General features: G+C 39.7%; 1 protein-coding gene across 10 annotated transcripts in view; it reads right to left on the bottom strand.

The window, feature by feature from the left end:
* dmd (dystrophin) overlaps positions 1 to 23,780 on the bottom strand; it is a 1,939,431-nt gene that overhangs the window by 1,071,288 nt on the left and 844,363 nt on the right. For all 10 annotated transcript variants that reach the window (XM_059968142.1, XM_059968139.1, XM_059968147.1 and 7 more), the window contains one exon: positions 17,899 to 18,060. In XM_059968142.1, coding sequence (XP_059824125.1) covers positions 17,899 to 18,060 — 162 coding nt within the window. The remainder of the gene's footprint in view (positions 1 to 17,898; positions 18,061 to 23,780) is intronic.

Here is a 23,780-nt window from a genome sequence, read left to right as displayed (position 1 = left end):
ATTAACTCACTTTGCTGTTCATCAAATATTATCGACATAAATGTTGCTTAATTTGCTTAAGCAATGTTGCAAGATGTGATTTTTTTTTTTGGTTGAACTAGTTGGGCAGAAACATGAGTAGTAACTCCAGCAGAAAATTGGTATCGTCCTCAATTCACACATTGTCTGTTGCATCCAATTTTCAGAGCTATCAGTGTGAAGGAAAATAGACAATAGGTGCAGAAGTAGACCATTCGGCCCCTCGAGTCTAAGACAAGATTTGTTGCATGCAAGCCCATTAAAGAGCAACCATAACTTCATGCAAATAACAGATAAAATGGAGGTGCTAGCCAACAGAGTACACACTACTGACATCCTATTTGACTAAGTGAAACAGAGGGACATACACAGAAGTCTAACAGTGACTGATTGTCTTAGTCACTTCTTTTGTGATGCAGCACCCTGTTGGACTTTGCTAATGTGGAAGGCTGCAAGTCCAATTCACTGATATATTGGTGGAAGGCAGGGATGGATAGGACGGTCGGGGGGTTGCTGTGTGTCCTCAGTCTGTGGGGTTGCCTATTTACAGCTGACCACAAGAGGCGTCTGAGTTGATGCATTCCACTGGAGGCAGTGTGGAGCAGTATCCAAGCTGGAGTCAGTGCTGCTCGTAGTATCTGCTCAGCAGAAGGCAAGCTGTATTGTGTTTGACTGAAGACTGCTACAACATTCATGTACTCAGCTTCTTGGGCTATATTTTTTTGTGTGACTGCATGTTACTGATAAAATTTTATTGTAGCTTACTGATATGTGCTTGCTATCTTACATGTGCTATATGAGACTGTGAGTACTGTGTTTCGCAGCTTGGTCCCAGAGTATTGCTGTTTCGTTTGGCTGTATTCATGCATATTTATTGATGGTCAAATGAGAACTAAACTTGAACTTGAATTTGAAAATGCTGGAGGAAATTAGCAGGTCAGGCAACATCTGTGGAGGGAAATAAACATTCAACATTTCAGACCCTTATCAGGAAATAGAGGGACTTGTTTTTGGAGCATTTTACTTCAGATGGTTTATTTTCACACCTGTACTATTGATTTCTGTCAAAAACATTTTTAAAATTCCATTAATTTAAATTGCATTTGACAAACTGCTGTGATGAAATTTTGCTGGGAAGTTTTAATTGTGCAGATAAGGGAAGTATATCTACTCCTAATGAGTGGAAGTACAACAGAATTTGAATTGTAATATTTATATAACAAACATGAGAAAACCTGCAGATGCCGGAAATCCAAGCAACACACACAAAATGCTGCAGGAAGTCAGCAGGCCAGGCAGCATCTATGGAAAAGAGTAAACAATCGATGTTTTGGACCGAGACCCTTCATCAGGACTGGACAGGAAGAGGAGAAGTCTTCTCAGCCCGAAACGGTGACTGTTTACTATTTTCCATTGATGCTGGCTTGATGTTGAGTTCCTCCAGTATTTTGTGTGTGTTGCTTTGTAATATTTATATGCCAATTTCATATTTACAGATCATTGTATCAGCTTTGGTGGGTGAAGGGACAGCGATATTTGTTGTTTCTAAATCAGTAAAAGGTCTTGTAGAAGAAAAAGTTCTTGTAAGATAATCTGGAGGCACACTTTAAATGTAACCTGAAAGTTATGCTCTGTAGAAGGGGTTGCTACTTCTAACGTACCTTTGGGGATATCAACCTAACAGGAACATACATCAAGTAACTGGTGAACAGTAGCTTTGCCCTATCAATTCTCCCATGGAGAGGAAGGATAAAGCATCGGCTGGCCAACTACAGAATGCAGACGGGACCCATGAGAGTACATGGTACTTTGAATCAACTAGAGAACATTCATGAATATAAAAAAACTTGCATTCAGGTACTAGCTTAGTACAGAGGCTCAGCTTCCTGGATAATTAATCAGTAGTTATCCAGGAAGCTGTTCCAAGTTCTCTATTCTGCCTCCGCATTATTAGTAGGAAAGCTACAAATACAAAGGACAATTGTGAGGTGAATAGATCAAAATTGCCACCTCTGATTCTGAACCTGTTTCAACTCACTTCTTGGTGAAACACTAAAACATGATTTGGGATTCATTGCTAAGTCAAATCAAACCCATGATCTTGACGACAGGTTCAGGAATGAAACTTGATTGCTTCAGCATCTGTTGTTCACAATTAACTTCAAGGTGCATGTCTCCATGAGAGTGAAGGCTTAATGATAAAGGTAAAGTCAACAGACAATATTTTAAATGTTCATACTCCAAGGATGTGACAACTCTGCAATTATTTTCTGGCTTACGCTAATGAGATCAAGAAATGACACTGACAGCATCTCAAAAATGTTATCACCATGAAATAGGATCATCGTTCCCAGCCCCCTTTTCTTTTAAGGGACTATTAGCTCTTGATGCTGTGCTTCATTCATACTTCATCATTGATAATTAATCCTGCCCACTAAACAGAAGCTGCAACAGCTACCCTTCTTGGGGTCCCAAAGCCTACTTTCCAGTGAATGAACAGGGTTACTATTCTTTTAACCTACGTGCTTTATTCACACTTGCAATGCTGTCTCCACTACACACAAGATGCTAAACACACTTCAGCTTAAGGCTTTGCAGGAAACCAATCCTAATTCAATCAACTTGTGTGTAATTCTACGTTCTGGTCACAATTCTTCAAAGTCACTGCCACACTAAGTTAGGCCTCTTTCACTGTCTCAGTCTCACTTTGTCACAATTCAAGATGTAGCGCTACTAATAGAGAACACTACAACCTTCCAAACAGGTGAAATAGAAATTTAAAGAGAACCCTGGTCTCCTTAACTAAAAAAGGATGCACTTACCAGACAGATTGATACCGGTTCAAGAGATAGATTTGCCCCCTGAGGAAACTGAAGGGACTTGGACTATATTTTCTCAAACTGAGAAGAATGAAAGAAGTTCTCATCAAAACATGCAAATTACAAATTGCTTTTACAGATTTGATAGAGGGAGGAGCTCCTTTGGGAATTTGAGCTGAAGGAGTATTCTTAGACAAATATGAGAAAGTCATTTACTGACTTAATTTGTCTTCACTCAGAAGGGGGTGAACCTTAAGAAAGCTTGACCTGAGAGGGCTGTAAAGCCTCAAGCAGTGAATTAATTCAAAACAGGCATGAATGGACTTCTGAATACTTTGCAAAATCTAGGAATGTTATTATAGTGAATTATAGTGATGCAATTACCTTGATGAATGGTGATGCATGTTCAAAGGGCCCAGTAGCTGGCTCTTGATATTATTTCTTAAGTTCTTGTAAGATAATTCAATGCTTACAGTACAACTTTGAAAGAAAATGGTGGTTATTTTTAATATGCCAACTTTAAAATGCCAAGCTGATATTCGCTTTTCTTATTGGGCTAAGTGAACCTGTGTGGTTGCTCTCTTTTTAATTGCTCTCACCTTCACTGTACAGCTGATGACAAGCACTTGGGATACCACAATCAATGTGAAATGGTAATAACATCTCCCCTTTGCTGACAATCAATAGAGGCACATATTAAGGAGGCAGGCTTAGCCCACTGCTCTACAGTCTCACTACACTCATGACCGTGAGGGCTAGCACAGCTCAAACACCATCTATAAATTCACCAATGACACATTGTCATTGGCAAAATCTCAGATGGTGATGAGGACCATGCAGGAGTGAGTCTGATTGGATGTTTGAGTAGGGTCACAACAATCACCTTCAACTCAACATAGGTGAGACCAAGGAATTCATTGTGGACATCAGGAAGGGAAAGTTGGGTGAACAAACACCAGTCTTCGTTGAGGGGTCAGCAATGGAAAAAGTAAGAAGCTTCAAATCCCTGGGTGCCAACATCTCATAGGATCTATTCTAGGCCCAACACATTAATGCAATCACAAAAACTGCATGCCAGTGGTTCTACTTCATTAGGAATTTGAGGAGATTTAGTATGTCATCAAACACTACGGCAAATTTCTATAGATAATCCTGTGGAAAGCATTCTGACTCATTGCATCACAACCTGATATGGTGCCTCCAATGCACAAGATCGCAAGAGGCTTCAGAGGGTTGTAGACTCAGCTTTTTCTATTATGGGTATAAGCTTCCCCATCATCGACAACATCTTGAAGAGATATTGCCACAAGAAGTTGGCATTCATCATTAAAGGCCTTCATCATGTGGATCATACCGTCTTCATTTTACTACCATCAGGGAGGAGGTACAGGAGCCTAAAGACACACTCCCGATATTTTAAGAGCAGCTTTATACCCTCCACTAGCAGATCTTGATAACACTCCATGAACCCATGTACATACACTACCTCAGTATGTCTTTTAGTTACTATTTTAGTAACTTTTATATCTTGCACTGTAATGCTGCAAAACATCAAATTTGACAACATATTTCAGTGATAATAAACTTGATTCTAATTCTTTTCTTGCAGCTCCTCCAAGCCTTGCACATTGACAAGATGGTCCGTGAATCCCCACTGTACAACTGAAGTTAATCAGTCAATCTTTATAATAGGCAAGCATCCTCCTTGAAGTTCAAAGTTCCAAGTAAATCTATTATCAAAGTACATATATGTCACCATGTACTATCTTGAGATTCATTTTCTTGCAGGCATTCACAGCAGTTTAGTGAAAGTCTACACACAAAAGGCTGACAAAAGCAAAATGTACAAATACAAAATAAGGAAAACAATAAATAAATAACACTGAGGACATGAGTTGTTAAGAGTCCTTGAAATTGAGTTCATAGGTTCAGGAATCAGCTTAGCGTTGAGCTGTGTGAATTTATCCAAGCTGGTTCAGGAGTCTGCTGGTTGAATAACTGCTGTTGAACCTGGTGGTGTGGGACCTAAGGCTTCTGTTGAAGAGAGCATGGCCTGGATGGTGGGCGTCCTTGATGATGGCTGCTGCTTTCTTATGGCTATGTCCCTTTTAGGTGTGCTCAACAGTGGGGAGGGCTTTTCCTGTGATGGACTGGGTTTGCATCCACTACTCTTTGTATGATTTTCCATTCTTGGGTGTTGGTGTTTCCATCCCAGGCTGTGATGTAACCAGGCTTAGATGACATGCCAATTCTATGTAAACTTCTAAGAAACTAGAGGTGCTGCCATGCCTTCTTTGTAAAGGGACTTGTGTGATGGTCACAGGGAATTTAAAGTTACTAACCCTCTCCACTTCTGATCCCCTAATGAGGACCTCCTCCTATTTTCAATAATCAGCTTAAACAGCCTATCGTAGTCCTATAAAAGTTAAAATATAATGGACTATTTAGGCCTTCCTTTCATCTGCCCCTTCTAACTCAGCCACACGGTGATAATAGCTTATCACTGTACCTCAGTGCATGTAACAATAATAAACTAATATCAATAAAACTCCTTGAACAAGCTATTTGGTTACCAGTTAACAAATGGGGGCTTTAATTTATAAAAGGTGAGCATGTGGTAAAGACAAAGCTGGTACAAATTCAAAACTGGATTACCCATTTGTAGAAAATTTGTCTTTAAGACAGAGGGCAGTTTTGAACACTAAAATGAAAAAGTATGCCACAGGAATTGCTGTCAGCTTGAATGAAGCACAGATAAGTTTTCTTCCCTGCTAATGGAATCATATGTGTTCTCCTCAAAGGATGAAAATATCCTCTGCACAGCTTCATCACCTCCACTGTATGATACACTATCTCCACTATGAGGATTCTATTCACTGATAAGATTATGTGGCAGTTTGGCAAGAGCTGATACAATCCATCACATTCAGTTGTTAACATGGTGGATGAAAAGAGGCCATTGCAGTGATGGTGAATAACCAATATTCTTTCACAGAAGCCAACAAATCAACAGTCAGGTAACAGAAAACTATGATGCTGCTTTCTACAGAAGCAAAACATAAACTTAATAATAAAATAAATCAGAGGGAACAGTGTAAATGATTGTCAATAAAGTGCACAGTACTGCTCACACTTGGAAAGCCAGATACAAAAGGGGTTTGAGCATTTAACTATCTAATTGCACATTTTGTTTTAATTCTTGGTCTGGATTTGCATTCAACTGCCCAAATCTTCCATTTAATGTCTAGCAAATCCATTCACATCTTTCGACTTCTACACAAGGAATTGAGCAGAAACACAGGCTGAGGTCCAGCCTTGTGCCCAACTTAACAACAAATCTGGTACAGACTTGGACAGATTTCCACGTACTGAGGGAACCTAGCACACCTGCTGCGATATGCTAGACATTAAACGGAAGATTTGGGCAGTTGAATGCATATCCAGACCAAGAATTAAAACAAAATTAAAACAAAGTTGGTGTTGTTCACACACTGGGAGTCAGCAACCCAGCAGAAGACTGTAGTCTAGGGCATACTACCAGAGAATCTTTTCCAAAAGGCAGGTGAAGGATAAAATTCCTCCCTTATCTCTGTCCAACAGTAGTCATCTGGCAAAGAAGTAGTATATCATGTAACTTTGATGTTACTAAATGACTTGTCAAGTCATTTGGGAAAGCTTGCAAGTGTCAATCACCACTTTCTTTGAAGAATAAGTCATATTAGTCAATGACAACCCAGGGTTCCTTTCCCAAAGGCATTATTGAACAGTTTGGGTTTATGAGCTAAAAGAATTAATTTCTTTTTTCAGCTCCCTTGGTGGGCTTTGATTATCTGGTATATTTGATCAAGACTCTGGATTATATCATCACTATGCTATTATTGGGGAGTAAGCCTTATGAGAATAGGTTGAGCGAACTCAGCCTTTTCTCCTTGGAGCAGCGGAGGGTGAGAGGTGACCTAATACATGTGTATAAGATGATGAGAGGCACTGATCGTGTGGATAGTCAGAGGCTTTTTCCCAAGGCTGAAATGGCTAGCACGAGAGGACACAGTTTTAAGGTGCTTGGAAGTAGGTAGAGAGGAGATGTCAGGGGTAAGTTTTTTTTTACTCAGAGAGTGGTGAGTGTGTGGAATGGGCAGCCGTCAATGGTGGTGGAGGCAGATACGATAGGGTCTTTTAAGAGATTCCTGGATAGGTACATGGAGCATAAAAAAAAGAGGGCTGTGGGTAATCCTGAGTAATTTATAAAGTAAGTACATGTTCAGCACAGCATTGTGGGCTGAAGGGCCTGTATTGTGCTGTAGCTTTCCTATGTTTCTATTTCTGATATAAAATGTAAAGTTTAAAAAAATGTCCTCTACTTTAGGCCAAGCAAATTACAACTTAGATATTCAAAAATGTGACAAAGAAAGAAAATTAATCTATCCTTCAGTTAGCATGAGCATTTCTGTTGTGCCCTGATGTGGAAGAAAACTCCATGTCTACTTTGCTTTAATGTAAAAACCATTCTGATACTATTTGTATTTTTCACTTCCCTCATTGTAGCACAGTTGAGTGACTACAACCAATTGATTGCCAATTTGTTCTGATCTCCTGGCAGCCTTGCTTGAGAGCCCTCATTCACTCATTAAAAATTCACTATCACTGAAAACTCCCTGAAAAATGCTGTACCTCCATCAATCTGGGATCGAGTCTAAAGCCTGAATGGAAAAGTTGCCTTTCATGAGCTGCTATGAAGGTGGATCTTATGTGCATATATGGAGAACTATTTAAGCAAACTGCACATTTCAAAGGAATGCTTGCATGTTGCTACTTTTTGATTCACCAAAAAGTATAGACAATGTATAACACATTAAGTATATTCCTTACTATGTATGAAAGAATGTCAATTCTCAAGAACTGAGAGCATTATTTTCCTGAAACAATATTTAGCCCACTCTAGCCAGGTCAATCCAATATTTGACGTCTATCTGCAGAAATTAAGACATGGTTTTAAAACTTCAGAGATGAATAGAGTAAATCGGGATAAATCAATATTATTCTGCTTTACTATTTTGGATTTTAAAAATTCTTAAATGCATCAGAAAGGTTAAGGATCAGACACCCTGAGTTGCATGTTGCTTAAATCTAATTTCTAGGGTAGGAAATTGAACAGTGAATCTCAATTCTCACATACTAGGAAAATGATTAGAATTAGTGGTGCTGGCTGGTGAAGAGGGTAAAGATGATTATTTAGAGCTTAGAAGAGAAAACATTTCAGCATAGTTTTTAATGACATTATCAGAGAACAGCTGGGCGGGGGGGAGAAAACTTTTTGCAAGAAAGCTACAAGATCACAATCTCACTATTTCAGAATAGACATCATATTTAAGTTTGGCAAGGTTGAAATGAGTTAGATGTTATTGAGGGAATCCAAATTTTTTATCAGGATTCTAGAAATAATTTAACCATTAATTCATCACCTTCCATCTTCCATTTATTACATAGAACCGTAATGAACAGCTATTACATAGAACAGTAGAGCACAGTATAGGCCTATCAAACCACAGTGATGTGCTGACGTATATAAAAGATTCCATTGAACAATCTAACCTTTCCCTCCTACTCAGCTATAACCCTTGATTTTTCCTTACATTCATGTGTGTGATGAAGGACCTGGGCCTGAAATGTCAATGGTTTATTCATTACTATACACACTGCCTTACCAGCTGAGTTCCTCCAGCACTTTGTGTGCGTCGCCTATTCAAGAGCCTTTGTAATGTTCCTATTATATCAGCCTCTGCCACCAACACGGCATTCCGAGTAGCAACCACTCTCTGTGTAAAAAACTTACCACTGACATCTCCTCCAAACTTTCCTCCACTTTCCTTAAAAGAATGCCCTCTGGTATTAGCCACCGCTGCCCCAGAAAAAGATGTTGACTGTTCATTCGCTATACATCTCAGCCCCAATCAGCTGCCTTCTCCCTGTATCTCTTTATGCCCTGACCAATCAAGAATCTATCAAAATCTGCCTTAAATATACATAAGGACTTGGCTTCCACAGATGCCTGTGGCAAAGAATTCCACAGATTCACCACTTTCTGGAGAAAAAAGATCCTCATCTCTGCATGATGATACACTTCCTGACACTATCTGCCATTTCTTTGCCCATTCTCCTAATATGTCCAAGTCCTTCTGTAGCCTCTCTCATTCCTCAGAACTATCTGCCTCTCCACCTATCTTCAGATCGTCTGCAAACTTTGCAACAAAACCATCAATTCCAACATCCAAATCATTGACATAGAATGTAAAAAGAATCGGTCCCAATACAAACCTCTGTGGAACACCACTAGTTACCAGCAGCCAACTAGAAAAGGCTCCCTTTATTCCCACCCTTTGCCTCTTGCCAATTAGCCACTGCTTTATCCATACGAGAATCTTTCCCATTCATTATGGATGAAGATTCCTCTCAGGGTGCTGTGCTTAGACTGGAATCTCTCTGGGTAACAATGACGAGAAGGTAAACTGCAGTAGGAGTGACCAAATTAAAAATAATGCCATGGCTGAATTAAATTTCCAAAACAGGCCAGAGGCAGCAAGCAAAATTGGGTACTGATATAAGTATGTTTAAGTGTCTCTGTTAATCAGAATCAGGTTTATTAACACAGACACATGTAAAATTTGTTGTTCTATGGCAGCATTACCATCCAAGGAATTTTAAAACTTACTATTAATTTACAAGAAGAAATAAAATAGATAAATAATGCAAAAAGAGAAAGAGAGAGATAGTGATCATGTACCACTTGGAAATCTGATGGTGACAGGAAAAAGCTGTTCCTAAAAAGTTGAGTGTGTGTCTTCAGCTTCCTCTACTTCCTCCCTGATAGTAATAATGAGAGGAAGACATGCCCCGGTTATTGAGGGTCCTCAGTGAATGATACCACCATCTTGAGGCATGGTGTTTTGAAGAAATCCTTGATGGTGGAGAGCTTAGTGCCCATGATGGAGCTGGCTGACACGACAACCCTCTGCAGCTTCTTACGATCCTGCACATTGAAGCCTCCAAACCAGGTGGAGATGCAACCTGTCAGAATGCTCTCCACAATACATCTGTATAAATTTGTTGGGAGTCTTTGGTGACATACCAAATCGCTTCAAACTCCTGCTGGCATGTCTTCTTCATGATTGCATCAAAATGTTGGGTCCAGGTTAGATACAGAGCTAATATTCTAATGATTGCAGTGGGATTTAGAGAGAGGGAGAAGATGAATGGTAAAATGACTGTTTCAGTCACAGTTTTTCAGCTACTTCCTAGCACTCATTTCAAACAGCCACAGGGTGGTGTGCAAAGCACATCCTATATTAAAAAAACAACCCAAGAAGAAAGGATGACCTCAATGTTACTTTTCTTTATTTGAACACTTGAAAATGCATTTAAAACCAATTTATCTATGTGTGAATTTTAAATTAAAGGTTTGCTGATTACATTTTAGAGAGTTGCTTTTTACTGTTGTTGAATTAACACATTGGGTTAATTATGCCACAATAAGAGACACACCTGTGAATGAGAAATAAATCTCTTGATGGATTAAGTAATTATAAATAATCCCTCTTTTGGGATAACATGATCTATGAAGAAAGCAATGTTTTAGGGAAAACAATTCTTCATAAAAGACAAACAAATGTACAATTTTTTCAAACAATGAATAAACATTGTTAAACCAAATACTTTCTTACTCAAATTAGTCTCTTCTGAAAAGAGGAATTAAAAAAAAATATTGCAATATGTGGTAGCAATATCTATTTACCATTTCTCAAAGCATAATCATGTTTTTAGTTCAAGCCAATAATGATTACCAAATGATTGGAGAGTGGCAAATGATCAAGAAAGGGAGTAAGGATAATCCTAATAATTATGACCCATGATGAATATCAGTGGTGGGCAAATTATTGGAGAGGAATCTTAGAAGCAGGATTTACAGGTATTGGGAGAGCATAGACTGATTAGAGATAGTCAGCACAGCTTTGTGAGGGTCACCTCATGCCTCGTGAGCCTGACTGAATTCTTTGAGGATTAACAAAGCATGTTGATTAAGAGAAGCTGTGGATACAGTGTTTATTGATTTTAGTAAGGCATCTGATAAAGTTCCCTACGGTTGGCTCATTCATGAAGTCAGGAGGTATAGAATCCTGTAAACTTGGGATACAGAAATGGTTTGCCCATAGAGGCAGGGGGCAGTCGTAGCTGGAGAGCATTCTGTCTGGAGTTCAGTAACAGTGGGCAAGGATCAGTCCGGGGACACCAGCTCTTTGTGATTTTTTTTTAATAAATGGCTTGGATGAAGAAGTGGAAGGGTGGGTAAGTAAGTTTTGAAATAATACAAAGCTTGGTGGAGTTATGGATGGCGTGGAGGGTTGTTCTAGGTTGCAATGAGATATTGTCAGGATGCAGAGCTGGACTAAGAAGAACAAGTTGGAGTTCAACCCGGAAAAGTACAATGCGATTCATTTTGGAAGGTCGAATTTGAAGGCATAATATGGGGTAGGTTAACAGGATTTCTGGACTGTGGAGGAATAGAGTGATCTTTGGGTTGAAGTCCCAAGATACCTTAAAGTTACCCTGCAGGCTGGTAAGGTTTGGTAAGAAGGCTTATGGTGTGTTGGCCTTCTTTAGTCTGGGGGACTGTGTTTAAGATCCATAAGGTTATGCTACAGTTCTATAAAACCCTGGTTAGAATATTGTGCTCAGTTCTGGTCACTTCATTGTAGGAAGGATGTGGAAGCTTTAGAGATAAAGCAGAGGATATATATCAGGATGCATGTCTTATGAAGATAGGTTGAGCGAGCTAGGGCTTTTATCTAAGCAGCAACAGGGGATGAATGGTGACTTGACAGAGGTCTATAAGATGATAAGAGATAGATTGGATAGCCAGAGACTATTTCCCCAGGGGAAAAAAGGCGAATGCAATCGGGCATAATTTTAAGATAATTGGAAAAAAAGTATTGGAGGGGGGGAATGCCAGAGATAAATTCTTTACACAATGAGTAATAGGACTATGGAATGCCCAGCCAGGGGTGGTGGTAGAGGCAGCTACACTAGAGACATTTAAGAAACTCTCAGATGGGTACATGGATGAAAGAAAAATGGAGGGCTGTGTAGGAGGGAAAGGCTAGATTAATCTTAGAGTAGGTTAAAAGGTCAGCACAACATTGTGGGCCAAAGGGAGGTCAGAGATTGTGGAGGAAAATATGGGTTCATTATTCTGGTAGCATCAGAACAGGCCCAGTTACTGGGTTGCCACCTCATTCACTGTAAATCTCGGGGTTCTGTCACTAACAGAGAAACAGCAACCGAAGGAAATTCTAATTCAATACCCTGCAAGAATAACGCCATTTTTTTACTGTGCTGTAACGTACTATATTCTCTATGCTCTATCAGTGATCTATTGTACCTAATTCAACCCTTTGTTGTTTTTGCCAAAATGAAACATAGAACATGGAAGTAGAACAGTGAAGCACAGGAGCATCTCCACTTCCTAAAGATTGAGGCCAGTGAGGTTCCCCCCTCCCATTTAAACCAATTTTTACAGGAGCACTGTAGTGTCCTGACCAGCTCCATCTCCATCTAGTATGGGAATTGCAAGACCTGATAGCAAGACCCTGCAAAGGTTTGCGAGGAGTACTGAGAGGATCATCCGGGACCTGTTTCCACCCACGAGAGATATTAGTATTGTCAATGATCCCTCTCATCCGTTCAACAATCTCTTCGACTCCTATCATCAGCAGAAGGTACCATAGCACTGGGTCAAGTACTATTAGGCTGGGAAGCAGCTTCTTCCTGCTGGCTGTAAGCCAACTGAACTCCCCATTGCCACGCAAGTCTCATCCTGTATGAAGTGCTGGCAGCATTATACTGTTTACTTTTTAATGTGTATCATATATGCACCTTATTATTTGTTAATATGTACTGTGCTGTGCACCTTGCTCCGGAGGAACATTGACTCATATGGTGGTATATACAGTATGTGTACGGTTGAATGACAATGAACTGAACTGGAATTTGAACAGGCCCTTCAGCTCACGATGCTGTGCAAAACTAATTAAATTAGTAATCAAATACCCCTCTAAACCCTTTTACCTACACAATGTCCAGATTCATCCATTCATCCACATTCATGTGCCTACCAAAGATCCTCTTAAACATCTTGATCATAAGTGTCTCCACCACCACCCCAGCAGCACTTTCCAGACATGAACCACTCTCTGTATAAAAATAACCTGCTCTGCACATCTCCTTTGAACTTACTCCCCTTAACTTAAATGCATACCCTCTACTATTAGACATTTCAACCTTGGGAAAAAGACACCAGCTACCTACTTGACCTATGCCTCTCAAAATCTTGTAAACGTCTACCAGATCTCACCTTAGCCTCCACTGCTGAGTCACTGTGATCCCATGCATCTTGATTTTCTGGATGAGCCTCATGAGGGACCTCAGCAAATTCATTTTGAAAATGTATGTAGACAATATCCACTGCTCTACTTTAATCAATCACCTTCATCACCTCCTCCAAAAACTCAGTCAAGATAGTAAGACACGACTTTCCCCACACAAAGGCAGGCTGTCTGTCCTTAATTAAGCCATATGTTTCCAAATGTCCTTCAATATTATTCCTAGCAACGTTCTCCCATAGCCTTATTGCTACTGACATGAGACTCACTAGTCTATAGTTTCCAGGATTATCTCAACTTTTCTTCTGGAATAAATGACCATTAGATACTCACTAATTCTCTGTGACCATGCATGAGGCCCAAGAAAACATGAAGATCTTGCTCAAGGCTCCAACAATCCCATCTCGTCTCTCCTATTAACCAATATAACCCACAAGGCACTGGGGTCTTATTCACATTAATGTCATGACTCCACACTTCCTCTTATTTTATCTCAAAATTTCAAGGCATATTAGCAAGCTCAACACAGATCTCCCTATCCTTCATGTCCTTCACCTTGGTAAATACTGATGCAAAATACTCATTTAGGATCACCCACATCCCCCACCTTCAAGCACAAACTCCTCCTCAGCAGGGTCCTGGAATCACTGCAATTTGCCTATCGCCACAATAGATCAACAGCAGAAGCTATTTCAATGGTTCTAAACATTACCTTATACCATCTGGACAACACAAACACATATGTCAGGATTCTGTTCATTGACTATAACTCAGCATTTAACACCATCATTCCCACAATCCTGATTGATAAGTTACAGAAACGGGGCCTCTGTAATTGGATCCTTGACTCCCTAACCGGAAGACCACAGTCTGTGCAGATTGATGATAACGTATCTTTCTCACTGACAATCAACACCGGTCCACTTCAGAGGTGTGCGCTTAGCCCACTCTCTCTATACCCATGATTGTGTGACTAGGCATAGCTCAAATACCATCTATAAATTTGCCGATGATACAACCATTGTAGGTAGAATCTCAGATGGGGACGAGGGTGCATACTGGAGATAGATATGCCAACTAGTGGAGAGGTGCCGCAGCAACAACCTGGCACTCAACGTCAGTAAGACAAAAGAGCAGATTGTGGACTTCAGGAAGGATAGGATGAAGGAACACATACCAATTCTCATAGAGGGATCAGTAGTGGAGAGAGTGAGCAGTTTCAAGTTCCTAGGTGTCAAGATCTCTGAGAACCTAACCTGGTCCCAATATATCAATGTAGCTATTAAGAAGGCAAGACAGTGACTATATTTCATTAGAAGTTTGAAGAGAGTTGGCATGTCAACAACTACACTCAAAAACTTCAATAGATATACCGTGGAGAGTATTCTGACAGGCTGTATCACTGTCTGGTATGGGGGGGGGGGGGCTACTGCACAGGACTGAAAAAAGCTGTAAAGGGTCATAAATTTAGTCAGCTTCATCTTGCGTACCAGCCTACAAGGTACCCAGAACATCTTCATGGAGCGGTCTCTCCAAAAGGCAGTGTCCATTATTAAGGACCTCCAGCACCCAGGGCATGCCCTTTTCTCACTGCTACCATCAGGTAGGAGGTACAGAAGCCTGAAGGCACACACTCAGTGATTCAGGAACAGCTTCTTCCCCTCTGCCATTCGATTCCTAAATGAACATTGAACCCATGAACACAAACTCACTTGTTAATATATATTATTTCTGTCTTTGCATGATTTTTTATCTCCAATATACATACACAGTAATAGTTTTATTTATTCTTCTATATTATGTATTGCATTGAATTGCTGCTGCTAAGTTAATAAATTTCATGACACACGCCAATGATAATAAACCTGATTCTGATATATTCTCTCCTTTATCCTTGAGTGGCCCAACCATTTCGATATAACAAAACCATAAAACAATCACAGCACGGAAACAGGCCATCTCGGCCCTCCTAGTCCGTGCCGAACTCTTAATCTCACCTAGTCCCAACTACTCGCACTCAGCCCATAACCCTCCACTCCTTTCCTGTCCATATACCTATTCAATTTTACCTTAAATGACACAACTGAACTGGACTTTCCTTATCATCTCTTGTGCTTGACATATGTATAAAGTGCCTTGGGATTCTCTTTAATCCTATATGCAAATGACTTTTCATAGCCTCTCCTGGCTTTCTTAATTCTCTTCATGAATTCTCTTCTGGCTTTTTCATAATCCTCAAAGGCTCTATTTGATTTTAGCTTCCTAAACCTTAGATAAGCTTCCTTTAACTTCATGATTAAATTCACCACCTCTCTTGACATCCAAGGTTCTTTATCTTGCCATCCTGGTCCTTCCGCCTTACTGGAAGATCCTTGTCCTGAGCTCTGCGCAATTGCCTCTAAACATCCTCCAAATGTCACATGTGGATTTGTTCAAAAACAGCTGTTTACTAATCAACTCTCCCCAGTTCTTGCCTTATACTCTTGTGATTTGCCCTGCTCCAATTTAATTCTCTCCCACCCACCCAAGGACTTGGGGGAGATAAAACTTAAGAAGCTGTTATCTCTGTTCCCAAAATATACTCCCACTTAAGTGTCAGTAACCTGGCCAAGCCCAAGATGAACCCCTCCTCCCAATGTGGACAACTACACACTGATTTAAGAAAACTATCTGAAAGCACAAAAAGAAAGGTTTGCATTACAGTATGGGCTTTATATTCCTTACAAAATATTTCAGTCAACCACACATTGATGCATGAAATACAATCAATTTGAACCCAGAAAATTCCCAAAAACTGCAATGTGATAATGCCCTAATAATCACCTTCAGTGATGTAAAGTTGTGAGATAATATTTGTTAAGACACTTGGCCACTCTTCAGTATAATATTCTGGGACTTTCTATAGCTATTTCTGAGAAAAGATGGAGTATAATTTCAATACTACATTCATTACTTCCAAATTCTGAACCTTTGCCAGCCTAGAATTTGATGTTGAGCTCAAGTAGACATGAAAGCTTTGAGCAACACAGAATTTTTTCTGTTCTCGGAAGCTTTCAGAACCTTCTTGAAATATGAAGAAAAATGCTGTTGAAGTTCAGCAGGCAATTTCAAAGAAAGGGATAAAGGGGACTGAAGATACAAATATCAGTGGTGAGCTGTAGGGACAAGCCAACAACAGACAATTCTCCAAGGAAGCCTTTGTCGAGTTTGACTGAATGTCAACTGTTACACTAAAATGGAGAGAATGAGAATTTGGATGTACATAAGTGAAATGATCAGTCGTTTCCACTTAATCTGTGCAAATCTGAACACAACATAGTCAAACAGATTATGAGATGTGTGTTGCTGTGCATTGGAGTATGGACAACTGAATGCAGTATAAAAGGGTTTATCAAAGGCAAGAAGCAAAAGCAGAGAGCTCTGAGGAGACAAATTCATCAGTGGGTGTTTTAAAGGAGTTAGCCAAGGTGGGAACTGAGGCAAATAATGGTACTTTCACATGGGAAATAGGTGGGTCCTTGTGTTGAGGAAAGAACATGGTATCAGAAATTCAGCTTCGACTGAACTTGTTCAGGTTCTGATCAATGAGGCAGTAATTGGGAAAGGGGATGACATTATTGGTGGAGGAATTTCAATGAAACTTCCCAATGTGCAATTGGAAGAAATTCAAGCATTGACAGGTGATGGTGGACAAGCAAATGGTGACATTCAAAAAGATATCAGGAAGATTTATAGAAGCAGAATTTATATCAGCTGACTGCTCTAGTGGGTAAACAAAAATAAAGCAGGTCCTAGAATGGGTCTTTGGGTGCTTCAGTGGTGTCAAAGCTTGTTGAAAAGAAAAAATATTACCTGAAATGGTCTGGTGCCAAGAAGATGCACAATGAAATGATATTCAATCCTACTGGGCTGAAATAAATGGGAGAGAAATTGGAGCAGGAGCATTTTGACAATCACATCCAAGTCTGCATCCTTAAATATGTCTGTGGAAAGACAGGGGTCATAAACCTAAAGCTGAAAGGAGCAAGCTGCACAAGGAAAATGAGCATCATTCCAAGAGAGTGATTCTAACAATTCACGAGGAACAAAAACAAAGTACCCTTGGGAATGCATATCACTGTAATTGATATACATAACCACTGAAACACATTGGCTGAGCGGGAGAGGTCCTTGAAATGGAGAACAAAAAGACTGAGAATGAAAAGACACCTATTGATATCCAAGTAGGAACATGAAAAGAAGAAGTATGAACTGAAGCAGTTATCTGAAAGAATACTAGAGGGGCATAAATAAGTTGCTGATAGCATTAGAAGCAAGATAGGAATTGCAAGATATTGAAATGCAATATAGGAATGATGTATTTTGTGTTGCTAAAATAGAAGAAATGTGACGGCACAACTTCTGTAACAGCACCATTTTCATTCGAAGTCCTAACCTTTCCATGGGAAGAATGACCAAATGTGAAAGATTCCATGGTTTAATTACCTGAATTTAGCAAATTTGTAAAAAAAAAGATAAGTCTGCCAAATTACCCCAAGGCTTATAATAGAGATCAACAATTTCTCATTTTCAAACAAAAAATGTAAACAACATTCCAACTTTTAATAAGGTCAAAGCTACTGCAATACCTGAGCTTCCTGAGGGACCTGGGCAGCATCAATTCTGTCAGCGATGCATGACGTCAGCTGCTTGTCAATCAATGCAAGAGATTCTTGGATTAAACGAAGAGTTTTATCTGTCTCCTGTGCGGATTGAATGCTCTGCTCAAGGACTTTCTGTCTTCTTAAAGCCTGGAAGAGTCAGAGAGAGAAAAAAATAAGTCATTCACATTATGCTTCATCTCTCACATCAGCAGAACTTTCAGATCTTTTGTCAATAATAAGCATTAGATCATTTAAGAGTTTCATATGTTTCCATTTCACAATATTCTAACAAAAGGCAAAAGAACATATGAAGTAGAATATTCAGGATGATTTTGTAAATGGAAGAAATTATTTATGGTTATAACCCTGCTTGAATAGTAAAATGCTCAATCTCTCATTTGCATCATTAATCACAGATCCAGAAGTGTAAACAACACACTAATCAGAAGGAGAAAACTCTGATATATGAATTAAAATTAAAGGCTCATGTCATGCTGGGAAATCACATGGGGAAGGAATAAAAATTTCACAAGGCATCTCATCTAACTGCAGAGTGATCCAAACTACAATTCACCTAAGTTACATCTCAGGGTGTACCCAGCACTTGTTGGGCCTTCTTCAATAACAAGTGATGGTGGGCATCTTTGTCCTTAATCTGTCACAGCTATTCCCTCAGGCCTTTAGGCTTCTGAACTACCTGGCACATTGCATTCCAAATGTCACTGGTTAATCTGTTCTGTACCTTACAATAGTTAATTTATGCACTTTAGTTAGTTTATTTGTAATCTATCTGTAGATTTCACCGTTACTTTCATAAGTTATTATATATTATGTGTGCTATGTATGCTACAGAGCTGTACAACCTGGTTCAGAGAAAAGTTGTCTCGCTTGACGGTATATATGTATATAGTTAAATGACAATAACCTTAACTTGACTGTCCTTATGGCCATTACTTTAGGGTGGAATAGCTTTGGTATCAGATCACGAATGAGGTGCAGTAATCCATGGCCAAGTTCAGATGGTCAATAACTTTAAAGAGATTTTGCTGCTCTCAAAATTTTTAATGCTAGTGATCAGAAAGGAGGGAAATGGTGTTTTGGCATTCCTAACACCTTAGTGAGATATAGCTGTTACTTTGTACTGAAAATGGACCAGGCAAAGCTCTCACATTGTATCATTAAAGAAATAAATGTTGAGCATTCTGCCTTACAGAGAAACAGGCCATTTATCTTGCGATGTCTGTGCCAACCATGCAAATTTAACTAATGTCCTCTGTCTGCACAACATCAGTGTCCCTCTATTCCTCTTAAGTTCACTAGTCCATTCAAATGCTTTTTAAATATTACTATCGTATTTGCTTCCACTACCTCCCCATTCCAACCACCCACTACAATATGTTTTAAAAAAAACTTGCCTTGTCAGTTTTCTTTAAACTTTCCCTCTCACCTTGAATTTGCACCATCTAGTATTAGACATTTCCACCCTGGGAAATAGACTTTGAATATTTACCTTATCTGTGACCTTCATGATTTTATATATTTCTAAAAGTTCGCCCTAGCCTCCTAGACTCCAGAGAAAAAAAATCTAAGTTTGTCTAACCTCTCCTTTTATCTAATATTTTCTTACCAGGCAAGATTCTAACCAGCCTCTTCTGCACCCTCTCCAAAGCCTCCACCTCTTTCCTGCAAAGTGGCATCCAGAAGCACACATGGTACTCCAAACAGAATTGAATACAGTTGCAAATTGACTTCTTAATTTCATACTTAACACACCAACCAAGAATGCCACATACCTTCTTCGCCTCCTATCTACTTGTTTTGGCACTTTCAGGGAGGTATGACTTGCACTCCAAGAATTATCTGAACATCAATGCTCCACAGGGTCATGCCGTTTCCTTTGTCTTTCCAATTACATTTGACAGCCCAACATGTAACACTTCACAGTGGTCTGGATTAAGCTTCATTTACCACCTCTCTGCCCACGTATCCAACTGATCTCCGTCCTGATGAACTCCATCTTATTTCGAACTGAGCAGTAAGGTGCCAAATCACAATCAGATTCATTATCACTGCCATAATGAATGTTGTTAAATTTGTTGCGTCTAGCGGCAGTACAGTGCAAGACACTCAAAGCACTCACCACTCTTTTCACCATAATATTGGTTAAGTTGGGTAGTGATTTCCTCAATATATTAACAACTATAAAATGATTGATGTTTCTATTGCTGATGATGAAAAGGTCACTGGATTTGAATTATGAATCACATAAGACTTGTGTGACGCAACTACCAGTTGTCACTTGCCCAATGCTGTCAAGTTCCTCTGTGTTATTAGACAAATGAAGCTGAAACTTTTAGAATAACTCCTTAACATTAAAACTCCTCACAATGATTGGTATTAATAAAGTTACTGAAAATTAATGGCTGCAAGTAACGTCTTGGGAAATTTCAGCAGTGATCTTCAACAGTCCTCTGTATTTTAAGTCAGAGAACAACAAAAACAAGTGGAGACAAAGATGTCAAGATTCCCTTTGACCCTATTTTGCAGGCACTTCTGCCACATCTCCTTTGGTGTTCAATTCTTGCATCTTTACCTCGATCAAAGTTGTTGTTCGGTCCGGTATCAGAATCTTCCAACAGAGTGCAAGCTGAACATCAGTGAACAGACATTTGTTCATAATCTTTAAATTGTTTGGTAAATGTTCGCGCCAAAGCTGTACAAAATAGTTTTACAAAGGGAGAGGTGGATGAAAACCACCACCAGAACTAATGTAGTGAAGCACTGTGCCAGACTCCTTCCAGTCGTCAGCAGAACGATACAAGATGTCATCCACTATTGAAATTGGAATTGCTTTATTATTGTCACACATGCCGCGATGAAATGAAAAGCTTTTGCGCTTATGCCATCCAGACAGATCATTCAATGCACAAAGACGTTGAGTTGGTAAAAAGGGAAAACAGAATGAAGAGTATAGTGTCACAGTTAAAGAGAAAACGCAGTGAAGCAAGACAAGTATAATGGTCATGCCAAAGTTAACTGGAGTCATCATTTAGCATAAAACAATTCCATTCAATGTCATTTGGTTGACAATGCTCAGTTTCAGTTCTGCTGAAGGATCTTGGAATCAGAGTCCTGGAGAGCTTTGATCCAGGACTTATGCTCATCCTAGCCTGGAGGAAATACATACTGTGCAGAAAAATGACGGAAAGCCAGGTCCCTGCTTCTTTTCTTTGAGACTAATGCCTTGCAAACAAGCATACATGGCATAGAAAATGTGGAAACTGCACTGTTGTTTCCTGCTTGCACTGACATTTGTGCTTCAACACAAGCACTTCTCCCTTCAAAGTTCAGAAAACAATGCCTGAAGAATGCCACAAACACAAGAAAATCTGCAGATGCTGAAAAGCTACACATACAAAGCAACAAGGCGAGCTTAAGAGGGTTAATGGCGCCTAACAGTGACTCCTTTGCTTGCATCTTCAGAAACAGTTCTATTTCCATCTTTAATATCTCTATTTTTGCCATTCAGGGTTTTTTTTGAAGACCCTGACCTGAAGTTGCACGCTGACTACAGTTCTGTGCGGCAATGGAGCCCACTCTTGGGGTTCCATAACTGGCTATTTTTTGGCACATCAAATGTTTGGTCTAAGAGTCGGGCTCGAATTTGAAAGCCTCAGATCTCGGGGGTCTGGAGAGGAGCAGATCGAGGGTCAGTGTCATGACAAGAGACCCATGTAACATTGGGGGAGTCAGGATATCAGCTGTGTGCCTGGTGACCCAGGATCTTTGCAATCTTCAGGCACAGAGCTCAAAAAAAGCGATATAACGGACTTTTAACATCATAGACCAGCAAGTTGCTTGTTATGTCTCCCTCTTCGCTAGGAAAACAGAGACACTTCTTTCTACCTTATTTGTGAGAGAGAGAACCTGCGGTATGTTGAATAACGGGTGGAACGCAAAGTCTTTGGGGTAACTGCAAATCTGTGTCTTTGCTATTGCTTTGCTCACGCTTGAGTGCTCGGTGGTGGTGCCGATGCGTTTTCTTGCTACGGGGGGGGGGGGATTTTTGCTCGCTGCTGCTTACGTGCGGGAGGGGGGACTAGGGGGGACTTTGGGGTACTAACATTTAATTCTTGTTCATGTTTTGGAGCACTCCTCTGTTTTCGTGGATGGTTGCAAAGAAAAAGTATCTCAGGATGTATATTGTATACAGTTCTCTGACATTAAATTGTACCTTTGAACCTTTGAAAAAAATGCTGAGGAACTCAACAGGCCAGGCAGCATCAAGGGAAAAGAGTAAATAGTCAACATTTCGGGCTCAGACCCTTCATCAGTACTTCAAGCTTTGACAAAACATTACTGACATTGATTACAGACATTACTGGCTGATCTCTTATTTGATTGTCATATCCCTCGATGCAAGTCAATTGTAGGAGACACCTCATCCATATTTCAACTATCCTTTGTGTGACACAAAAGAAGAGAGACACACAGAGGAGACAGAGACCAAATTCAAGGAGAGCGATAGAAGTAGTAGTGTCAGTACCACGCACAAAATGCTGGAGGAACACAGAGGCCAGACAGCATCAAGACCCTTCATCAGGTGCATAGATGCTGCCTGGCTTGCCGAGTTCCTCCAGCATTAAGCATGTGTTGTAAGAGTTTCCAGCATCTGCAGATTTTGTCATTCGTTAGTAGTGTCAATGCAATAACATGACTGAAATACAAACTATTCCATTTCTGTCCACTCCTTGCCCATAATTAGGTAGTTGTGCCTCTGGGATTTAGGTATAAAAACAACACTTTGACTGGTAATGGAACAACTCACCATGTATGCTGCCTGAGAGCTTTCCTTTCTAAATAATTGAAAGGGTGGAATGGTAATAGATTGTCAATTCACCATCATTAATTTTCCTGCCAAACTGCCACCTCAATGATTTGAAAATTATCCCTTATGCTGCAGAAATGCAGAAAACCAGCAATACTCTATAAGGGAATTGTACTGTTTTCAATTCAGAAGCTCACAGCAGTTACCAGAAATGGGAAATTTCCAAAGAACCCACTTCAACTAAATTAGGAGTTTTATGAATTGTGTAATTTAGGGGGAAAAAGCAAACATCTTTTCATGCAATATTCAAATGTCAAAAATATTAATGCAAAAAAAAATGAACACGGTCAAAGGAAAGGTGAAATTCAACATGGAGAAAATAATCTTAAAATATCACTGGAACTTAAACTGCCACAAGAATAGACCTTGTTAAGCCAAAGGGCGACAAATTCCTGGCACTAAACGTGACAAATGCAGTGCTCATTTAAATACACTGCTGTCAATAAATCGGCAGATCATTCTACAGAATCAGCTCCCTCCTGTTCTGCATGCATCATTAATCCAAGTGGCCACTGGGTATAAAGTCAAACATTACCAAACAATTTTCTTGAAAGAAAAGATAGAGAAAAATGCATGGTCTTGCTGGTTAGTACAAACCTGAAATTCAAACCGCTCACTGTTTGCTTCACTGTTTAGCTCAAAATACTGGAATTAGTTAACATAATAAAATTAGAAAGATTACAAATCTAAGGTAAACCAGGGTTTGTGCATAAGAGCTTGCTTTAAATTTAGCTCAGATGAATGAGATGAAGGCATCTTATCCACAATGGTTGCTGCTGAGGGTAAAATATTTAATGTGCAATATCCATGTCACTAAAATTCTCAAGAGGTATCAGCAAAATATATACCAAGATCTACAATTCCAAATGTCATTACTGAATAGGACATTAATTTATTGTTTTGAAAGCAAATTGGAAACTGAGAGACTGGCAATGGTGAACACAATAGGGGAAGAAGGAGGTCATTAGGTCCTTCAAGC

Source organism: Hypanus sabinus, chromosome 4 (genome assembly GCF_030144855.1).
Source record: "Hypanus sabinus isolate sHypSab1 chromosome 4, sHypSab1.hap1, whole genome shotgun sequence".
Classification (NCBI taxonomy): Eukaryota; Metazoa; Chordata; class Chondrichthyes; order Myliobatiformes; family Dasyatidae; genus Hypanus; species Hypanus sabinus.
Note: the sequence above shows the minus strand (reverse complement) of the source record. Positions and strands in the feature narration are given on the sequence as shown.